General features: G+C 41.2%; 1 protein-coding gene across 1 annotated transcript in view; it reads right to left on the bottom strand.

The window, feature by feature from the left end:
* LOC115391399 (protein kinase C-binding protein NELL1) overlaps nucleotides 1–20,686 on the bottom strand; it is a 314,577-nt gene that overhangs the window by 193,921 nt on the left and 99,970 nt on the right. Inside the window, exons 5-7 of the mRNA XM_030095681.1 lie at nucleotides 12,806–12,902; nucleotides 3,683–3,755; nucleotides 3,066–3,148 (exon numbers count right to left, since the gene is read on the bottom strand). Of these exons, the coding sequence (XP_029951541.1) occupies nucleotides 3,066–3,148; nucleotides 3,683–3,755; nucleotides 12,806–12,902 (253 nt within the window). The remainder of the gene's footprint in view (nucleotides 1–3,065; nucleotides 3,149–3,682; nucleotides 3,756–12,805; nucleotides 12,903–20,686) is intronic.

The following is a 20,686-nucleotide window of genomic DNA, read 5'->3' as shown; positions in this document are numbered from 1 at the left end:
CCATCTGAGACACATGAGGTGAGTTATGGCAGCGGAGGACACGACGTGGTGCAGTGGAATATGGGGGTTAGTCCTCCTAACAAAAATATGAAAGGCGATTGTCTCTAAAGATTTTTAAAGTTTATACTGCATCAATATTCTAACGACTGAATCTACAACAGGTATAATGCATTCACAGCTGTTAAAATCTTTCTTTTTCTGATTATCTCAATTATTTCATGACTCCCGATTTCAATGATCACCAATTTATAAAACCAGAAGTGCCATAAAACACACAGCTGAACTAGGTGATGCAAGTTTTAATGAACTTAAAGAAAGAATCATACATCAGACTGATTCACACATAAAATCTGTTGCCAAAGCTGCAACTACTAACTAGTAAGAAAGCCCTAATTTCAAGTGTCAAACACAAAGCATGTCTAAAGATATCAGGAATCATTTATTGCAGATTTGTGTTACTAAAGTCTGCTTTTGCTTCTGTTAACAAAGCCACAGATGAGATGTCAGCAAAGCCATGCTAATCAATACACAAAGGAGCTCAGCGTGCTCTCACCTCACCTTGACATCCTGCATCACACACAGAACCGAGCAAACGTTCCCCTCGCACAGAATTGGTCTATTTTCTGCAGCGCGAAGGTGAAGAGCTATTAGGTATTTGAGATGAGTTCATCCTTCCCGCTGTGCCTTGTATTTCTAGTGAGGTCAGCTGACAGTAGGTCGCGCTGCGCTCATGTGACAGAGCAGGCACCGACGCCGCGGTGGGCTAATGGTCTTCATCTCATCCTTATTTACACCGAAAATGATCCCATAGCTCAGCCCGCCCACTGAGATGTCCTTGCTCCATCCACTCCCGCCTGATAGGGTTCACTCATGTGCATACTCCATCACATACATGTTAAGTCGGGGAGAAGGTTCAAGCATGTATGACCTCTGCATGTGCATGAGTGTGTGTTAATGCATCCCGGTTTTCTGGGGCCATAAACTTGTAGAGCACCAAACCGAGTGGGGCTAAAATGTGGTTTAAGGTGATCTTTTCGAGTTAGGCTTAAAATCAGGTTAAGCCGAAGGTTAGTTTAAGGAATATGCACAAATACACAAACAAATAAATAAATAAATAAAACGGCTCACAAATATAGCATTTCGATTTTATGTGTGTGTGTGTGTGTGTGTATGTATGTGTGGGTGCACACATGTTCGAGAGACCCTCCAAAAAAAAAAAAAAACACCTTGTCATCCAATTTCCCTTCAAACTGTGGAACCAACATCATAAAACGCTGTAATCTAGCGTCTTACCCGTTATTTTCTGTCTTCTTGTCATTCTAATAAAAAAAAATAAATCCCAGTCACAAACTGATTCCCTTTGACAATAATAACTAGTTATTTTTCTGAAGATGCTTGTGAATATCTGACTTAAAACGACCAAAACAAAACCATTTTCTGTCCCCTAATCCAATTTTAACAGCCAAGACTTGTTATTAAGTATCAGCTGAAGTCTGTAATTTCTGCAGCTTATTCAAACCAAACACTGTAAACCCAAAAACTTTGATCCTTCTGCTGCTTTCCTTCTTTCTTTCTTTCTTCACCTGACGTGACAGCTCCACAAACAGCTTTGAAGTTGTCACCCAGCAGCAAAACTCTCTTTATAAAGAAGTTTCTTGACAACTGAGCCCAAACGTGCTGATTAGCTTGTACAGCGTCATGTCAAACGCATCCGAGCAAACACCAAAATCGAGGCTGGAAGTGGTATTAACAGGGACAAGGTCTCTGCCTTTCTTCTCTCGCGTCACACCTTTTGCTTCATTCTGAATTATTTAACATTATCAGGGAGCTATAAAGCATTTATATGGCATGAACCTGATTTAAGACAAACTCCAGACAGAAAAGACCTGAACTCCGTCTCAAACAGGGGAGCTTCTCACTGTACACACTGATGCTCAGTGTAAGCATGAATAAATAAATAAATAAATAAGACCTTCACCTTCAGCGACAATGTAACTGCAAGTCTGCTGTCCCCTTTCGCACACGTCTTAAAATCGTTATTTTTTTCCACCTCAGTCTTTCACTTCAATCCACACTGCAAAATAACTGACAAAATAATCAGATCTGTCAAAGTGCTGTTTTTCTCAGGTTTTCATTTTTGTCAAGGCAATAACTTTTCTTTTATGCTCGAAATTAAGGAATAATGAGAACAATGTGTTTCACTGAACGTGGGGAAATTAAAGCGCACAAATTCTTCCATCTGCAGTGAAAAAAAGGAATACATGTATTTTTTTGGTGAAAAAGTATGCAAATATTTAGGTAGTGGGGGGAAAAAAAATCTACTAATCCATCATGTAAAACTATTTACACAGCTTCATGTTATTCTACAGCAGAGGAAATTGACCTAAATATCTGAGAGAACTTTTTATTTTATTTCATTTCTATACAACACAGTCATTTTGCAGCACTCTGACAGACACCCAACAATTCCACATGAGCGGCTTTAACAGTAAGAAACCCGCAGAGCCAGGTTCAGAGCTGGCGGCTTTCTGCTATTCTGGTTGGGGTGAGGGGGCAGAGGGAGAGAAAAGGAACGAAAATATGGACAGTTTGTGGGGAGAGATTCAAATCAAGGTTCTGGTCGGGGGTAAAGATTCTCAATTCAACTCAGCAAACTCAAATCCACTCGCTGCTGACCGATGGGGGCAGGAGGCTCAGACCACAAACTCCCAAATTCTTATAAACAAGAAGAAGCGCAGTGCGAAAGGTCAAGCTGGCCGACATCAACTGAAGCTCGTTGAATAGTTTTCCAACAATTTGTCTGAAGAGCATCTTTCAAAAACTGTGCAAACTGACCAAGGAGAACTGATGCGATGTCTGCTCTTTGCCACTCAGACCTGTGTGCTGCAGCTGGATCCCTTAACTGGACCATTTCATTGGACATGCTGGGTTTCATGCATGATTTCACGCAATCATCTTTTCAATCTGCGCGATGTTTCTGTGTAGTCTGGAGCTGTTTTACATTTTCCTCAGTCGTTAGAAGATTAAATCCAACAAATCACTCTCAGGCAGGTTGACGGCCTTACCTTTAGTGTCATCTTTGCGAGTAGGTCTTGGAGGTCCATGATGCCTTGTACCAGACTCAGAAAATCGCTGCAGGTCGGACAGGCTCAAAGGAGGAACAGGAAGCACCGGAGGAAAGACAGAAGGGAGGAGCAGGGGGGGAAATAATTTAGAGTAACAGGACTAAAAAGAAAAATCAAGCTGATAGAGCTCAGAAACTCAGAGCTCAAACATGAGCGTGGACACTGTAGGTTAGGTTTGGGATTCCTGTTAGCATCAGTGATAAAGCCCCAAGGTGTGATTGCCTTATTGATTACTATCACATCCTTGTCTTCCGTTTGACAGCAAGGAGAAAGTGGAAAGACTCAATCTGAAATAAAGCATAAAGAAGACAGAACTGGAAGAAACAGATGGAAAGAAAAAAGGTTTTTTGTGTGAAGACAAAGCCTTTCACAGATTTACCCTCAAAGCTTTTCTGGAGCCCATTGAAATCCTGTTTAACAATGGCACACACACACACGCACAGTGGGACATTTTTTTTTTTTTTTTTTTTTACTTTCATTTAATTTCCCTTATCTTCTCCACGTTGTTGTTTGAGTTTAAAACAAAGTCTATGGGGCGACTTTGTCGGGATACTTACTGCGGTTGAGGTTGGGACACTGAGTGATGTATGCATTGGGTGCGAAAATCAGCTTCACATCTTGAATTACACCCTGGAAAAGCAAAAAAAAAAACACAGGTTATATGTTATCTCGAGCTGTCAAATAGTACGACTCTTCAACACTGAGTAATTGATAAAGCAAATTGAAGATCTGCGAACCAAAGTCATGATCCTCTGGAAGTTTGTCGGCCTGCTAAGAAGAACTAAATAGCGATAACCAGGCTTCTGTCACCAAGTTCAATTCAATTCAGCTTTTATTTATGAAGTGCCAATTACAACATGATCGCTTCTAGACACTTTTACAGAGAAACCCAACAGATCCACATGAGCAAGCATAAGCGACTGTGGAAAGGAAAAAACTCCCTTTTAACAGGAAGAAACCTTTGCAGAACCAGACTCAGAGGTGGCGGATTTCTGATATTCCGGATGGGGTGAGGGGACAGAAAGAGAAGGAGATAGGGCAGACAGTTTCTTGTATCTACATACATTTCATATATAAACACAGAGTACATAGGCTACAAGAGGAACAATCATCAATGACATGTAGAAATACAATGAAATTACATTGAAAGAAGAGAGAGGAGCAGAACTGGGAGCCAGTTCCACATGGCAGGAGCCTGAGGTTAAGTAAACGCTTACACCCACTGGGTCCGGGTTTCCTCAATTAATCAGTGGAGCAGCTGTTTTGATTGATGCCCAATTAGAATTGAATGCACCCATTGAATCCAGGCTGTCTCAATGGATCAGCCGCGATTGATGTTCTGTCTGCGATCCCTCAATCACCAGCCACAAAAAACTTTATTTTTTTCATAAAAACTTCAACTTGAGGTTCTGCCATTTTTTTTTATCTATACTAAATAAATAATATATAGTTCAAGAGGGCTTTGTGACCTCTACACGAATCTCTGGGGCCCCACTGGTTGGGAATCACTGACTTAGGTGAGTTTTTTTTTTTTTTTTTTTTTTTCCAGTGAATGTAGTTCTCTTCCACTATCAACAAAACAAGGGATCAGTACACTGATAGCACACAATGAAACAAAAACTATATCTCCATTAAGTGCTTTAATCTCATAGATTGGTGAAGATAGCCAGTGCAAATGCAGAAGAAAAAGTTCGACACCATGCAGACAGCATCCACTCCCAGCAGAACCAAGCGAAAATGATTTCACACACAGGCCCAAATAAAAGGCATATAACTGAGTTTTCTCCTTTAACAGGCTGCCTGTCAATCACTCTGAATGACAGGCTATCTCAGGTGCACCGCTGGCAAATGGAAGCTTCACGATGACCACAAGAAACAATCTTCGGGGGGAAGAAAAAAAAAAAAAAAAAAGAGGCATCACCCGAGTAATAGAACCTGTAAAACACCAGGACACCAGCACACATGCACACTCGGGGGGGTAATAAAACTTCCACAATCCTGCCAAGTGGTTACTGAAAACATGCTGGAAGGACATTAGAATTCACCGCCTCCAACACAATCTGCATCATCACTGCTGCTTTATGTGGATGTGAAATCCATTTACAGTGCATTCGGCTGGGCTGGATTCAAACAACACCTGCCTTTATTTCTCACAGAGACACAGAGGGAGCGCCTTGGGGCGAACAGGCTCGCAGCACAGATTGAGAACAAACACACACTCGCGCTCTTCTCCTCTCGCCTTTGCACGCACACTCACGTACACACACACACACACACACACACACACAGTGAGCAGTGGATGGTGAAGAAGAGATTGTCAGTGTCACTCAGAATGGAAATGAAGGTGTAGATCACAGATGTCTGTCCCAGCGGTGTAATATAGGAGCCCTGACCACACATCACTGTCAATGATCAGTAGGTAATTTGAACTAAAGTCATAGAATCTCGCCTTCCTCTTCCTCCACACTTCCTCAAACGCACACACACACACACACACACGGGCAAAGATGTGCTCACATATACAGTATATGCTGCATTACATTACCAAAGACTGTCAGAATAACACTATTTGGGAGCAACGTACATCGTCCCACAGTCAAAATATATTGCCAATCTGCTGTGTTTTGGGTTTTATATAGCACACTAAGTGCTAGGACAGTGACACATCTCCGTCGTGTTGTCTCCGTGCAACAGAACATTTGATTTGAAAGGAGCGAGCCAGTGCAGAACTTATTTCCTTGAACTGAATGAAATGACTACATTTGGTATCTCTTACAGTGATGAACCCAAAAGAGTATTTTCACCAGCTCTGCATAGTGGGTTCACAAAGATTTCTGCTCATTATTGTAGTTATACAGCATTTGCTTTATAGTTCAGTGTCAATGGTGTCATATATTTCAGGCAGTTGCAGGGAGTGGGGTTTTTTTTTTCCATAGGAAAAAATTCAAAATTACCAAGAACGAAGTGTTCGTTCACTAACTTGAAACTGATTCAGTCTTGCATGAAAAATATCAATCATAACGAATTGAATGCAGCGTTTGCTAGAAGGAAAGCGGACTTCATATTTCACCTTACACCAAACACCTTCAAGTCTTCCTTCACTACTTCACAGCATCTTCTCCGAGGTCTTCCTCTCCTCTTCATCCTGCAGAGCTACTCCATAGCCATCATTGTTTCTTCAAGCAAGTCTCTCTAGATTCATACATGACCTGCTGTCCCTTTCAAGAGTCGAAGCCTAATCCTTTCCTTCCTGCTCGTTCCCAATCAACCACCTGTTGTTTCGCAGTGTCACTCTAACGACAACCGCCCGTAGTTATCCCTCCATCACACGTCAGCCATGACACTCACATCCACCCACTCCATTGCTCCTGTACTCTCTTCTTCACCTCTCCTGTGCTCCGTCTCTGGACTGACCCCGGGCACTTGAACTCATGCACTTAAACTAACAACTCTACTCCTTGCATCTTCACCTCTCACCTTGACTCCCTCTAATTCACACACATCTTCTGTTCTCTGGCAACTTTCGTTCTTTCCATTGCAGACCTCGGCTCTTCAGGTGGTTTTCCACTTTTACTCTCACAGCAAATTACAATGTAATCTGCAAACATGGCGAGCCACGGAAGCAAATGCTTGAAATTGTCTTCCAAGCTGTCCTTCACCACAGCAAACAAGAAGGGGTCCAGCCCTGACCCTTAGCATTCCCATCAGTCCATCCAAGTGAAAACCTCACCACTGTCTCATTGTTTTTATACTTTCCCTTCATCTCCTTCACACAGTTGCAGAGTGATGCTAAAATACAAAGCTGTGGTGCTGTTGCTGTTGAATGAACTGGTGCCTTAAGATGGTCTGATGGTTACAATTATGGCATGGCAGTGGGGATAACTCTGTGCATGCATGGCATCAGCTCCAAGGGAATCTAAATTGTTCACATGTGTTAGTTAGATAACCGCGTCTAAGAGGAGCACAGGGCTCCCACAAAAATATTGCAACAAAACAGGACAGCAAAATGTTAAAGGTGTAATACAACATTTTGATTTCCGGGTGGATCACCTAAATAATTGGTGGGTCTGTTTGTCAATCATTCTGACGAGCTGCTTTCGTAAGGCGGTTCTACGTGCTTGCGCCCAATCAGCTTCTCCCTTTTGCGCATGCGCATTCAGAGTGTTTATGTAGCCGGTGAGCTTCTGAGCTCGTACTTACCGATGGCGAGTCTGACATAATGAAACTGTAGCTGTTTCGGAAAAAAAAAGCTTTATTTATGAGCGAGGCGGATCGCAGAAACTGTAAACAGAGCCGTGCACGCCGGAGAAGAGGAGATCGCGCTCATACACTTCCGCGTTTCCTGGGAGAAGCAGGAGAGCCGGGCGGATGGTCTGGCGCATGTGCGTTGTTCAAAAAGTGAGTAACAGACGTGGGGCTTCGTCTTTTCGAGAAAATCGTGTATTAGACCTTTAATCTATCATCACATACATGCTTGTGCATGCATGTATTAGCCAATTCTTTTAAAAAAAGAAAAAGAAAGTGGAGTGTGACACAGACACATTTGGTATATGACTACATGTTTTGTATAATGATTAAAAACCTATATATTTTTTAGTCACGTAAACAGAATATCTCTAGAATCCGGATGTATAATCTGCCTTGAATATGTGTGGACGACCCTGGTCTATGATATTATATTCCGGGCATGAATTAACATTTCAATGCGGCCTTGAATATGCTTTAAACTTCCAGCTCTATTCATGTGACGTGAATGTAAATATCCTCACAGTATTGCCAAAAAGTGTCAGTTCATTATCATCGATTCATTTGAAAGCCAGTGCGCTGATGTGCAGAGTCAAAACCAATCAGGAATTTGTCGCTGATCAAACACCCAGAAACAACACTGCAAAACCAAAAATAAACGCGTATGTGTCTGCTGTGTGCAACGTCATGCATATGGATGAGGCTCAGATCCTTTTATGTTAAAAATCATTTGTGTGTGCCTCAACATGATGGAACTTTTGCTTCTGTGGTTGAGGCTTGGTTTTTTTTTAGGATTTCGGTGAGAAATGAAGTTATTATGACATTTGATCACAACTGCAGGTGGAAAAAAAAAAGCTGGAATTTCGACAGCTTCTTAATGTCCTCCGTTGAAACGTGTATGTCTGCAGGGCACCTGCTTTGTTTGTGTGTCATTTGTACCTTTGTCCCCCCAAAATGTTCATGAGTTCACTCACTGTTATTGCAGGTGAAATCACCTTCACTCTGTGTGTGTGCTCACTTTTACAGTGATAATTCCCAGTCACCTTGTTTATTATAGCAATAATAGGCCAGGCAAGTCTGGCCGGAGCCTTGCCTGTGGGCAACGCTGACCAGAGTTTATTATCCTGGGTGATGCTCCAGCCTCTGATTCTTTCCTCTTATCAGTTTGATCATGCACAACATGACCTTTCTATAGTCTAGCAGGATCTGAAGACTTAACCACTGACCTGCAGTGTGTCTCATCAGACTAAAGCAAGATCAACAACTGACAGCATGACAGCAACGCTAGAAATGAAAACTAAGTTACTTTCCAGAAAAATCGTCAATTGTTTCACAGTGTGCTATTTTCTGGTTTATCCCACAAGTTCCCAACAAAGGCTTACACGTTTCTTTTCGAAGTTTGGTGACTTATTGTTAGAATACATGTTTTTTGATCCTCAAAAAACCCAGCAGACAATTTTCGAAGGAGAACATCATCTTGTCTAGAGTGCAAAGCAGTAAAACAAATGGCTACAAAAACAGAAATAATCTGAGGGGCAAAAAATGAAACACACGAGACATACAAAGAAACCAAGGTAAATCAGGGGGATGTGTAACAAATCACTGGCTGTATCTTATGTATCACGCTCAAGCTTTCTGTCATTGTCCATGTTATATTCACTCCTGTCCTGCGGTGCATGAAACACGGCGCGTTTCACAGAAGCGCCGGCTCCAAACGAGCTTGTGGCGTCCCTGAGGAGTCAGCATCCTTGGTACAATGGATTCTAGATAAAGATAATTTATTACAGTTGCAACCTCAGATGAGAGGCTCCCAGGAGAAGGTGGTGAGAGGACGAGTCGAGTTTCAAGCTGGGCGCAATGTGTTTTATTTAAAGGCCTAGTTACCCCATCTTATCATTAGCCCAGTCCTGACTTCTGAATACCACAGATTACAGCTGCTGCTGCTGCTTTATTTCACTTACTATCGCGATCTGCAGTGTTACTTCTACAGCTCTTGGCTATTTTTCTCTCTCCCATTCACTTCTTTATTGTTTTCCCAGTAAGCTCTTCAGCAAGCGAAGACAGAAGTTGGCCCTCTTTATCCCCTCATCTTTAGCAGGTTAAGAGTGGAGAATAGTGGAGTGTCTGCGACATGAAAGGCAAAACAGAAGGTGGAAGACAAAACATTACACTGTGAATTTTTAAATCTATTTAGATTTTTCTCTTTATGAATGTGCTTTTAACATGCCTGTTGAACATGCTGCATGATTAGGTTGATCACAGATCTTCATTCCCAGTGTGCAAAAGTCAAGGAAAGGATTTCTTTCTACAAAGGTCAGGTTTAGAACATAACACCTGGGAGGGGGCAAATCAGGAACACAAGAGGCTCCAATTTGGTCTGCCAAACCACCAAATGGCCATCAGAAAAACATTTCTTTTAATGGATTTGCTAAGAGTAACGTCACAACACGACACTGAAGAAATTGACCCCTGAACTAACATGTATTTCACACCCCTCCTTCCAATGTTGCGATGATAAAAGACTAATCAGTGATACTCCTTTCACCTGATGCGTCATAATGTTATGGCGTATTGCAGAATCTCTGAGTCCCCGTTCACCCCTCTCTCTGAAAAAGGCTCCACTTCAGCTGCAGAGATTCTACGAGTTTGTTCCAACCTGATAACCCAGGACGATTTAACAATGTTCCAGAGAGATCCTCACCATGGAAGAAATACTTTCTCAGTTTCAAGTGAGCCAATAAATGTTCGGCGGGAGTAATTTCAGGTGATTGTAGAGGCGAGGCGGCACCAGCCAGTACTTCTTGATCTTCTTGTGTTTTCGAGTGGTTCTTGCAAAGCCTCGCAGTCTGTTAGGGGATTGTTACCAAGCTGTCAAATGGATCCTTCAACACAAAGATGCAAAAAAAAAAAAAAAGTTTCTGGCAAAAAACATGCAGAGACTTGAATATTGCTGTCAGTTTCTCTGTCACCTTCTACACAACCTTCCATTACTGCTGCAAATCTCAAACTTGGATTCATCCGAACAAAGGACTGGTGCGTTCAAGCTCAAGCCGAACATTCTGGAAGTTGTTTACACATGTTGGAGTCCACTCTGAAACCGCCTCTTAAGACAGCACTTCAACTGACTGGAGCTGTGTGTTCTTCTAAACTTCCCTCTCTGGGATGAAGTTACTGCTCTGTCTCGCAGTGGGAGGAAGTTCCATTTATTGATACTGTCAATGGGGCCATATTGAACTTATTGGATGCATCTTTTTCCTGAGAAAATGTCTTTCAAGCTGAGATCTGACTCCGGGAAAGATTTTTTTTTCTTTTTCTTTTTTTTTGAGTACAGTATAAACATGTTTAGATAGTTTTCATGCCATAAGCGTCGCCACTGTTCAATTCGTCAATAGATTCCACACAAAGGGATGGGTTTTCTTTTCATAAATGTTTGTTAAACATAAAATGTGTAGAATCTTAAGCAGAAAATGGAACTTAAGGGGCTTTAGCAGCTGACAATGTATGAAATGTGTGTCCCACCCAGGATAGGCCACTCGACCCTGACAGTAATACACACTTCCATTGTGTTTCGTTACTAGACCAACACTAGACCAAGGTCTGGAGCTGCTCTGATTCATAGACGAAACACTCTGCTACGAAGAGCCCTGGACAGTTTGCCATCATCAAGGGAAATCTGCATCCCACAGGACATTGTCAGCGTAGCCGGATGCCAGCCAGAGCTCGGCAGAAGCGCGGTGAGGCAGCAGGACAACCACAGAACGTCCCGAAAAACCAAAAATCCGCACTTTGGAATGGCCCGGTCAGAGTCAGACCTCTATTAGATATATTGACCTCAAGAGAAACATTCACACCAGACACTCTAAGACTGTCACGATCAGATGCGGTTCTAGAGGAATACATTGCTCTCGAGCGTCATGCAGGTCATGATCAGAGGTTGAAGCTGTTGCAGTTACTGAACCCCTTTTACACTAATACTGTGCATGCTGTCAGAAATACAATAAAATTCAATCATAATATTGCATATTTCTTAAAAGGTGTGTAACTCAAACAGGCTGAGCAACAAGTCCTTCATTCGAAGTGTTACAAATGCGTCTGTCAGTCAAGATGCCAACTTATCCCGGTGTAAACCTGAAGGGAGAATCTCCTCGTTTCAGTCACTTCACACAAGCCACGGCTCCTCCAAACCATCTGCTTCCACTGCTGACAAACGCTTTTGAGTGCTTCCCGTGCAAAGATTTTCACTGGAGGTAGGAAATGAGATGATGGAGCTGTGTCTTTCAAGACCAGAGCTTTGCACTATAAGAAGGAGCGCCTTGAAGTCTTGAGAGGACGGAGGAAAAGATGGAGGAAGAACAGTGTGCAGCAGTGATAGCGTTAAAGCATGGGGCGCTGAGGCGAAATCATTTACACAACAGTAGAGCCGAGTGGCTAATCAGTAAAAAACTAAAAAGCGGGGTGGGATTATCAGAATATGTGGATGTCTGTATGCTGCTCTGCCGCGTGCTGTGAGCGTCTGCAGGAGCCTGAGAAAATGAGCAACCATCGGAAATTGACAATATTGAGATGAGCTTGGGAATAAAAGTTTCAAAGAACATGTTCGGCTTTGTTGTAGCTCCACTGAGATTGTCAGTGCTCTGTTCTTGTATCTCAGAATTGCCTTTATTCAACCTCGCAGCCTGCTGGAAATCTGTCCAATTTTACCAGACAATCTCAGATGAGGAGCACATTCAGGATCACAAAGTCCATGCAATGTTTGTGCATGTATTTCCGAACTGTTTCAGGGAGATGAATATGTTTCCATAACCAGAACCACTGGGAATATCCTTGTACGGACATAAAACAAGCTCTCATAAGAGAAAAGAAATAAACAATTAGGCATATTGTCGGGTTATGGTCAGGTCAGGTTAACATGAGGAGAAGGGTCAACCGAGTGGGAGTTTTTCTGGAGGGAATGAAAGTGAATGAAATGCCAAACAAACAAACAAACAAAAAAAAAAAAAAACATTAAAAATACTGAAGAATCTTCTTGTTTTTATGACTAAAATGAGAATTAGATTAATGCAATTATTAAAAATTTCCATATCGTAGTTCCAGTTGTAATGTCATCGCAAACGAAAAATACAGAGACTCATTTTGTCATGGGATCAGAAACTGAAATCCCAATAATAAAAATGTTTCCACTTTTTGGGAAAATTCACGGCTTCAGGTTGAGAAACAGAAAAAGCAAGTCCCCTGAATGGAGTCCGATATGAAGACATGCCGCAGGATCAGGTTGTGGTTACTGTTAGATCTGAGAAAGTCAAGGTTGAGTTCTGATCAAGTCAATGCAACATTCCTAAACAACCAATGTCGTGGATACAATCACAAAAATCAGATCACAGGAAGTCTGTGTGCGTGTGTGTGTGTGTGCGTGTGCATCTTCTTTGCGGACTTACCTTGAACAGGCCGTGCTTGTGGCTGTGCTGGCCCAGCCACACTCCACTGCCCGGGGTGAGCTCCATCTGAGGGGGGTCAATCACTCGCTCATAAATCCTGCCAAAAACAAACCACAGGAAAACGTTTGGTTACTTTTTTTTTTTTTTTCTTGTTTTCTTCCTGATCCAATAGCAGTTGAAAACCAAAGTGAATCCAACAGCCTTGGTGCATGTCTCCTTCAGGCTCCCCCCACTTCACCTCTTTCACAAAAAGCAGAGGCTGCTCTCCTCGAGCATGACAGCCAGTCTCACCCCACGGCTTTCTAACACGGTATTGATATCTGGACCGGGATGTAGGCTGGATTAACCGCCCGACTCCTGACACAGACACAAACAGGCTTTGGCATTATCAAGGCAAACATCCTCAGCATCATTCAGCGCCATTTTTCTCCTTCGCTGTGATGGGCTCAAGAACGCCGCTGAGCTTCAATGGGCCTCTGTGAAGGTGTCAGAAAACAATTTGTCAGGATTTCTCCACCTACCTCCTACAATATGAGCCAGGCACAATCTGAGGAACAAGCCGATTTCCTGCTTGTTTCCGAGCTTACCTTCACTGCAATGGGAAACACATGCTGCCATTTAAAACCACAACCTCTTTTACTAAACTGGAACTAAGCAGGTGATATGCAGAGCTCTCGTCAGGGCAGAGCAGAGAAGGCAATGGAAATTAAACTTTTTTAATATTGGTAAAGGTTGTTCCCAAAATCGTGCAGAGGACATAAAGTGAGATTTGTGAGGCAGAAAAGTGAGCAGCTGGGCAGGTGATTGCTCTTGATATACGACCGAGCTGATCTCATGCACATAAATCATGGTCACTTTTTTATTTCTTTGGCTTACACTTAAAGCTCCATTAAGCAGTATTTTTGTTATTAACATTGAGGGAAATGACTCCTGGTAATGTCAAAAGATCAAGAGTACTGCTGATCCTTGCAGCTTTGCCATTTTCAACCTGGACCTGAAGAAAACCACCGCCAGCCTTTAAAAAGCTGCACTTCCTGAACCAGGACCAGTGGGAGGAATTCTCACAGAAGCTGCAAAAAAGAGTTTACGCTGCAACTATTTACAAAATATAATTAACATTTGACACGAGTTGAAAGAAAGTGAACTTCACAGGGATGTCTCTGATCCTCCTCAAGGTAAATACAGAATATGAAAGCTGTAGAATAAAATGCTTTGAAGAGTGTGTTCTCATGAGGGTTTTGTGAAGGTAAGCAAGCAACTGCTATATATGTGTGCAGAAAAAAAAACAGATTTCAAATCAGAAATGATTGGTTCCCAATGTATTTCAGACTTTGTTCGAGATTCAGAAAATGTCTTTCAATCATATTTCAAAGACCCTTGGAGACTGAGGTTGGGACTCATTAAGATATTTGTATGTTTTAGAACAGGTGCATCAAACATAAGGCCCGTGGATCAAACAAGAGGCTCCAATCCGGCCAAACAAGCCACCAAGCAAATCATAACACTTTTAAAGAAAACGCTTTTTGATTCATTCATTTTTTTATATATTTCTTAAAAGTAGCAGACACAACATAACACCCAGACATGAACTGAGAACTTGTTGACGCTGCCATTAAAACTAGCTAACTCGATACCAGCAAACTAGCATTAACCTACGACATCCTGTCAGGGTGTGTTTGTGAGAAAAAGCAACAAGAAATTTTATTCACTTTCCTTAGTAACTGTATTTTGCAAAGATAAAGATTTTTTTCATCGGTAATATAGTCTGTGCCACAACATAGGGAAGCTTTAAAGTTTACATTGAAAGTTTATTTTGGCACCTTTTGATCTATATGGCTCAACTCAAAATGAAATTAGGTGCACAAAGCCCCTCAATCTGAATGTGAAAGACATCCTTGGTCTAGAACAAATACAATAGAACCATTCTTATTTTAAGAGAACTGTTGGCGAGTATTCAGCCGCTCCCTTTTATATAGGTTTTCATAAAAGTCGTTTAAACTTGAGTAGTTTTTACACTTTCTGCCCTTCCTGCTGCTCCTGGGAATTTAACAGATGCAAACATGATTTTGACATTTGACATTTTCATCTTAGTTGTAGTCGTCGTAGTAAACTTTTTTCTTTTGTAAATATGGTTTTTTATTACTGTGTTGCAGAAAATGATTTTTTTTTTTTTTTTTTTTGAGCAGGTTGTTTTGTGATTCTTAAGGGCTTGAACTTTTAGAATTTGTGTCAGATAACAGCAGAGAGGTTAGCTGTGGAGCATCGAGTTAAGTTCTGATGTGAACTGTGGGGGACCTGGGTTAAATACTTTCAAAATACTAAATTCCATGCATTTCGAACATGCTGTTCTGAATTGGTGCACGTTGAATTAAAATGAATAAACACTTATCTGTGTGTATGAACGTGAACAATTCTTTTCTGTACTGTATACGTCTAAATATGTAACTTTAAGGGAAGTAAAAACAGAATCAGATTCAATGACAAGTGATTTCACGATCATGATTACAGAGAAGAATTTGTTTCAATGTGTTACCCGGTTAAGAAAAAAATTCATTTGACATTGAACGCTAGTAAAAGCTGATCTACTCAAGAATCACACTGAAAAATCATGTTTAACAAACATGCAAGGCAACTGCTCATTTATCCTTTATGAATATGGACGATCAGGTTTCTGTTCAAGGTCAAATACTGGGAGGAGTTTATGCTAATAGATTAATTTTTAATACGTAATGTTATTTTCGAATCAGCTCAGCCTTTAGCAGATGTTGCTGTTGTTTTAATCAGCTTACTCCAAATAATTTTTTTATTTATTTATTTTTTTTTTTCACAATCTTTTCTGCCCTGAACTTCTTTGATCTACAAATCTTTTGTGAATCTCTTCTGTTAATCTCTTCTCCCTCAGCTTCATTTGTCCATACTCTGGTATTTTTGATAAGTCCCTCCAATATTCAACCCCATGGCACCACATTTCATTCTGTGTTTGTAGATGGACTCAGTGCTTCATTAAATCACTCCATGTCGAAAGCAGTGAACAAACAAACATGGGCAACATCCAGTCTCCACAAGATCAATTTGGTGTAAACGGACTGCAATGCACAATTATGTCATTCATTATTCGTTACTGATCACCACAAAACATGGATATATTGAAGTGCAAAGCCTTTGAAATAGCATGCAGTGTATCAGAACTTTGTACACTAGGCAGCTTTTTATCATCTGTTTATCCCAACAGCTGTGGTTGTGTGAAAGACAGTATTTTGTATCAAATAGCTGCATGCATGCATGTCCTCATTCACCCAGAATAGGCGCCCATCCATCTCGATAAGTGTTGCTGTGCCCATTTATGCTGTGGCTGTCTGATGTCCCACCTGCTGAGCAAGCTGTCACTGCGGTAGAGATTGTGGAGGTCACGAGATTATACCTTATTTCGTCTCCTAGCCCAACCTCCCTGTCTGCGCCTCGACTCTCACGTCCTCTCTTGTCAACAGCGAAGCAGCGCTGACGACTGCGAGCTGCACAGAAGGGAAATTGGAGTGCAGCAGTGCCAATTAAAATAGTTACAGGCTCACGGATGCATTTTCATGGTCTGACACCACAGGCTGCAGCCGTACGCAGTTAATTATACGGGACATACAGCAGTCAACATACTGTACTGTGTGATCAGCGGTGCTGTTTCATGGCGACGGAGGCCGACTCAGTGAAAAAACAACCTTAAAATTTCAACCCAAAGTGCCAGAGAACAGGAAAAAATGTGCTAAAATACAGTTTGATATAATAAAGGTGACATACATGTATAAAATATATTGTGAAGCTGTACAATTGTTGGATATTAATACTGTCTTCACAAAATAATCCATTTATCTGACACCACTGTCAGAGCGTTGACTTCATTCCTGACTATATTGCAGTGATATTAAGCCGAACTCTATTAAATTACCCTTATAAAGAAATCCCAGCTCCATTACAAGAGGGGAGAAACATTAAAAACATTTATCTGATGATTCCCAAAAATGAAACTGAACATTATCTTTCAGAAGCCAGATTTATGCCACACCTCTTTTACCGTATCATTTGTAATAAGTAGCTATTGAAATTGTGCATTCACTTCAAAGCTGCTGCATTTCTCACACACGAAAGATTACACACAGTTGTAACACGAGTTAGTTGTGAAACACTTTAGGTTTTAAATCAGGACCGAGTCAAAATTCACCCGGTCCATTCTGAGCATGCTAAGCATCGAGCACTGTTAGTTTAAGAAGGAAAAACCTCTTCTGGGAGTTAAAACACTAAACCACACTTGCGATCAATTGGCTGTTGGACATTATGCACATATGTACCATTTACACAACAACATGGTTTTTAACTGAAAACACAAGAATTTTTTTTTAACAGAAAACTTCTATTGTCTTTTGGAACAACTGAAAACGGGCCCCCAGGTGGAACTTTCCTAAAACTCTCTGATTGCATCTCAGTGGAAATGGGAGCAAACACAGCTTTTCTGAAATGTCGCTACTGCAAGTAATTCTGCACATGCTCGAGTAGACGCACAAGAGCAACATTGGCAACCTCCAAACTGCCATGAGTCCCAGTCATCATTACAAAAATCTGATGTCCTCGTCTGTCAATATGAATGTCCCTGTACTCACTATTGTTACTGTTGATGTGTTGTTCCCTGCACACATATGTGCTTTCATTGCAAACACTAACAACAACCATGGTCTGGCAAATGAACTACATCGTTTTCAGCGTTTCTGACATTGCCGAGAAAGCAGAGAAAATATTTTTCTGTTGTAATAGACATTGCAATAGTATTCAATTTCAATGTCATCAACAGCACATCTATATACAGTAGTTGACATATTTTGACCAGGACTGTCTAAAACTTTTCACATGTACAAGTGCAAATCTTTGTAAGTCTAACGTTGTCATGGTATTGTATTTACGGACATTTAATTAGTCTTCAGTCAAAACTTGAGTTGTAAAGCTCTGTTTTTCTTCTATATTTCTTGCTTTTCCTCTTAATCCATTGCTCTTCATTTTGATACGTTTTCTCTTCCAAACTCCAGTAAAACCCACAAAACCAACCTTTTATCACAAGCACAGGATTACACATAACCCAGACAGATGGTTTACTTAAAACATTTCAACTCTGAATCTTGAATTTTCTATTTGTTTTGCAGGGATAACACCATCGACCTTTATCAGGCGGCACTGTTATGACTTCCCTTCTGAACAAGTGACAATGAAAGTGAGCCAAACGTGAAAGTGTAGGCGCGAAATGATCTGCTGAACCCCGTCTTACTAAACTAAACACTAATGAATCAGACTGAAACCAACAATGAAGATTAAGCCAGAACTGAATGGCCTGATCTGTAGGACAAGCTGCAAACAGATTGAAATGGGATTAGGGAAATCAGCAAGAAAAAGGTGGAACAAGGAACAAACACATCTCAGATTTTAAAGCTTAACACAAAGTCAGACAAAACTCAAAGAGGACAGACTCTGAATTCAAGCACTTAAATACTGAAAAATGCACATGTATCACTAAATCAAGAGAACATTAACTCTGTAAAGCCTCCACCACTGACATGCATATTGGAGCAGGAATAGGAAGCAACTAAAGCCTGATCAGCACTGACTTTGACAGATGGGCCGGGCCCGTCACGTCATCCATACCCTGCGCTGCTCCACTTTCACACTTCTCCTAACCTTCATCATCAGAGTGAATGTGAGTGTGTAAGCAAGAGGCTTGCATCTGAGGAGTCAGGCGCCGCCCGCCATCAGTCATGTGAATGAAGAGTCTGGAGAAAAGAAAAAAAACCCCGAGATGTGGAAAGTGCCGCCTTATGACCAGCACGGCATGGCAGCCTGTATAAATCCTCATCTTAATACATCGCACATATTTTGTTGACAGTCGATTTCAATGAGCTGCCAGGCCGCCTCGTTTCCACCGATTTACTGACTGAATTGAATAAACTACATTTAATCTTGGGCAGTCAGGACTTGAGCTATAGTGGCTCTCTGTGTCTCAATTTTGTCTTTAAGCACCGATAAGTGCAAATGAAAGGACACAATATCCAAAAACAAAGACACAAACACGATCAAAAGCCATTTCTGTCTAACTTCATCAATAATATATTAAAAAAAGTTTTGACACCATTCATTCAGGTCTGTGGCAGACTTCAAGACCAATCCCAATCACAGCTTTCATCGTTTGCTTTGCCAGTGTGCGCATGCCACACTGACCTCTAGACCACTGTCAACACTGTCAATTTCGTCTTTCTTATGGCAAAGAAAACAAGGTAGAAATTGGGAGTCAGTGTTCATTGTTGAATCTTTGGCCCTACAATTCTCAAAGCTCTTGGGCTATCTGCTGCCAAAAGAGGAAGCTTGGATTTTGTCAAGTTACTCCAGGCAGGAGGGACATGACTGATTCCTGTGGTAGTTTAGGATGGAAGCTAAAAAAAAAAAAAGAATCTTGTCTACTCTGGTGAGTGAGACACAGGCTGGGATTTCGGGTGCTTTAAGTGATCTGGAACCAGTCCAAAATCAAAGAACTGAAACTCAAAGGACTGTTGTCATTTTCTCCCAAACCTGCAATGCAGTTGCTACATCATTTCAGACTTGACACTTGAGTTTGTTAGAAAAAAAAAAAAAAAAAAGATTAGTTTTGGTTTAATGCTGTTTCTGTTTTGTCATCTCGGGGTCCTGCAAGGCCTTTGAGTATCTCACACTGTAACAAACGCATGCCACCTTTTACAAGTACATACTTGTGCAAGCATGAAAAATGTGATGTCAATTTGTTACATAAATCTTGTCAATGTGCAAACCACCACACCACTGGTATGGTATGGTTTTATTTATACAGGGACAGTGTACAAAATAACATTAACCACAAAGGAGAGATGCTTTGTACCAGGTTATAGCAAAAATGCTAATTTCCACCAGTAGTCCCAGGGCAGGTTGATGTTACGAGCTGTAAAAACTGATTCTAAATGTAGATGGCACATGATGACCATATCTTACAAAACTGGTATCCTAAAATCATTTCATAACATTTAATTTGAGAGACATTTACCTTAAAAAACACATCGTCACCCATTTCTACACACAAGCTCTTTCACTCACTCATCACACCAGAGTTTAAAAGTGGCTACAAACCTGATTTTTTATCAGCCGTTCTTTTGTTAAACGTGCAAATGTTTTAAAATTGGTACACGCAAGAATCTCAGTTGGTCGTGAGTTCCACCGATTCATTGAAGTTATAGAGAAGGCTGATCGAGCAAACGCAGTTTTACACTTAGGAACGCTGCATTCTCCTCTGGTTGTAGATCGAGTTGTTCGGTTCATTTTTTCAGAACACAGGGCTACAAATGTTCTCAGTGGAGGTGCTGCGAGACCTTTAATTATTTTGAAGAGAAGACATACATTTGAGTAGAATATTTGATTTTCCAAGTTCAAAATTTGATATTTAGTTAGAATAGAACAATGATGGTAACGCCTGGGTTTTCTATCATGGATCTTAAGCGCATATTCATACATTGATTCAAGAGGTCTCAGAGCAGTACCACCACAACCCTGTGACCAACTCGATATACAATATAGAAAACGCGACAAGATCATGGAGTTTAGGTAGAGATGGGAAGCCTCACCACCACACCACTGTATCACAGCCACACTGCAACAAGAGTGCTGAGCAACACCGGCCGACAGAAAGAAAATCCGTGGTTTTAGTCTGGGCTCTTTGTGAAATGTTTACATAGCTGTGCAAGTGTAGGTGTTCAGCATACATGTTCATGTCCATCGCAGTCTGTTAAGCCAGCACATTCTTTGTGACGCCTCAGTCAAACCACATCACCTTACAGCGAAAACAAATTGAGA

Source organism: Salarias fasciatus, chromosome 1 (assembly GCF_902148845.1).
Source record: "Salarias fasciatus chromosome 1, fSalaFa1.1, whole genome shotgun sequence".
In the NCBI taxonomy this organism is placed as follows: domain Eukaryota; kingdom Metazoa; phylum Chordata; class Actinopteri; order Blenniiformes; family Blenniidae; genus Salarias; species Salarias fasciatus.
This window is presented reverse-complemented; position numbering and strand designations above follow the sequence as displayed.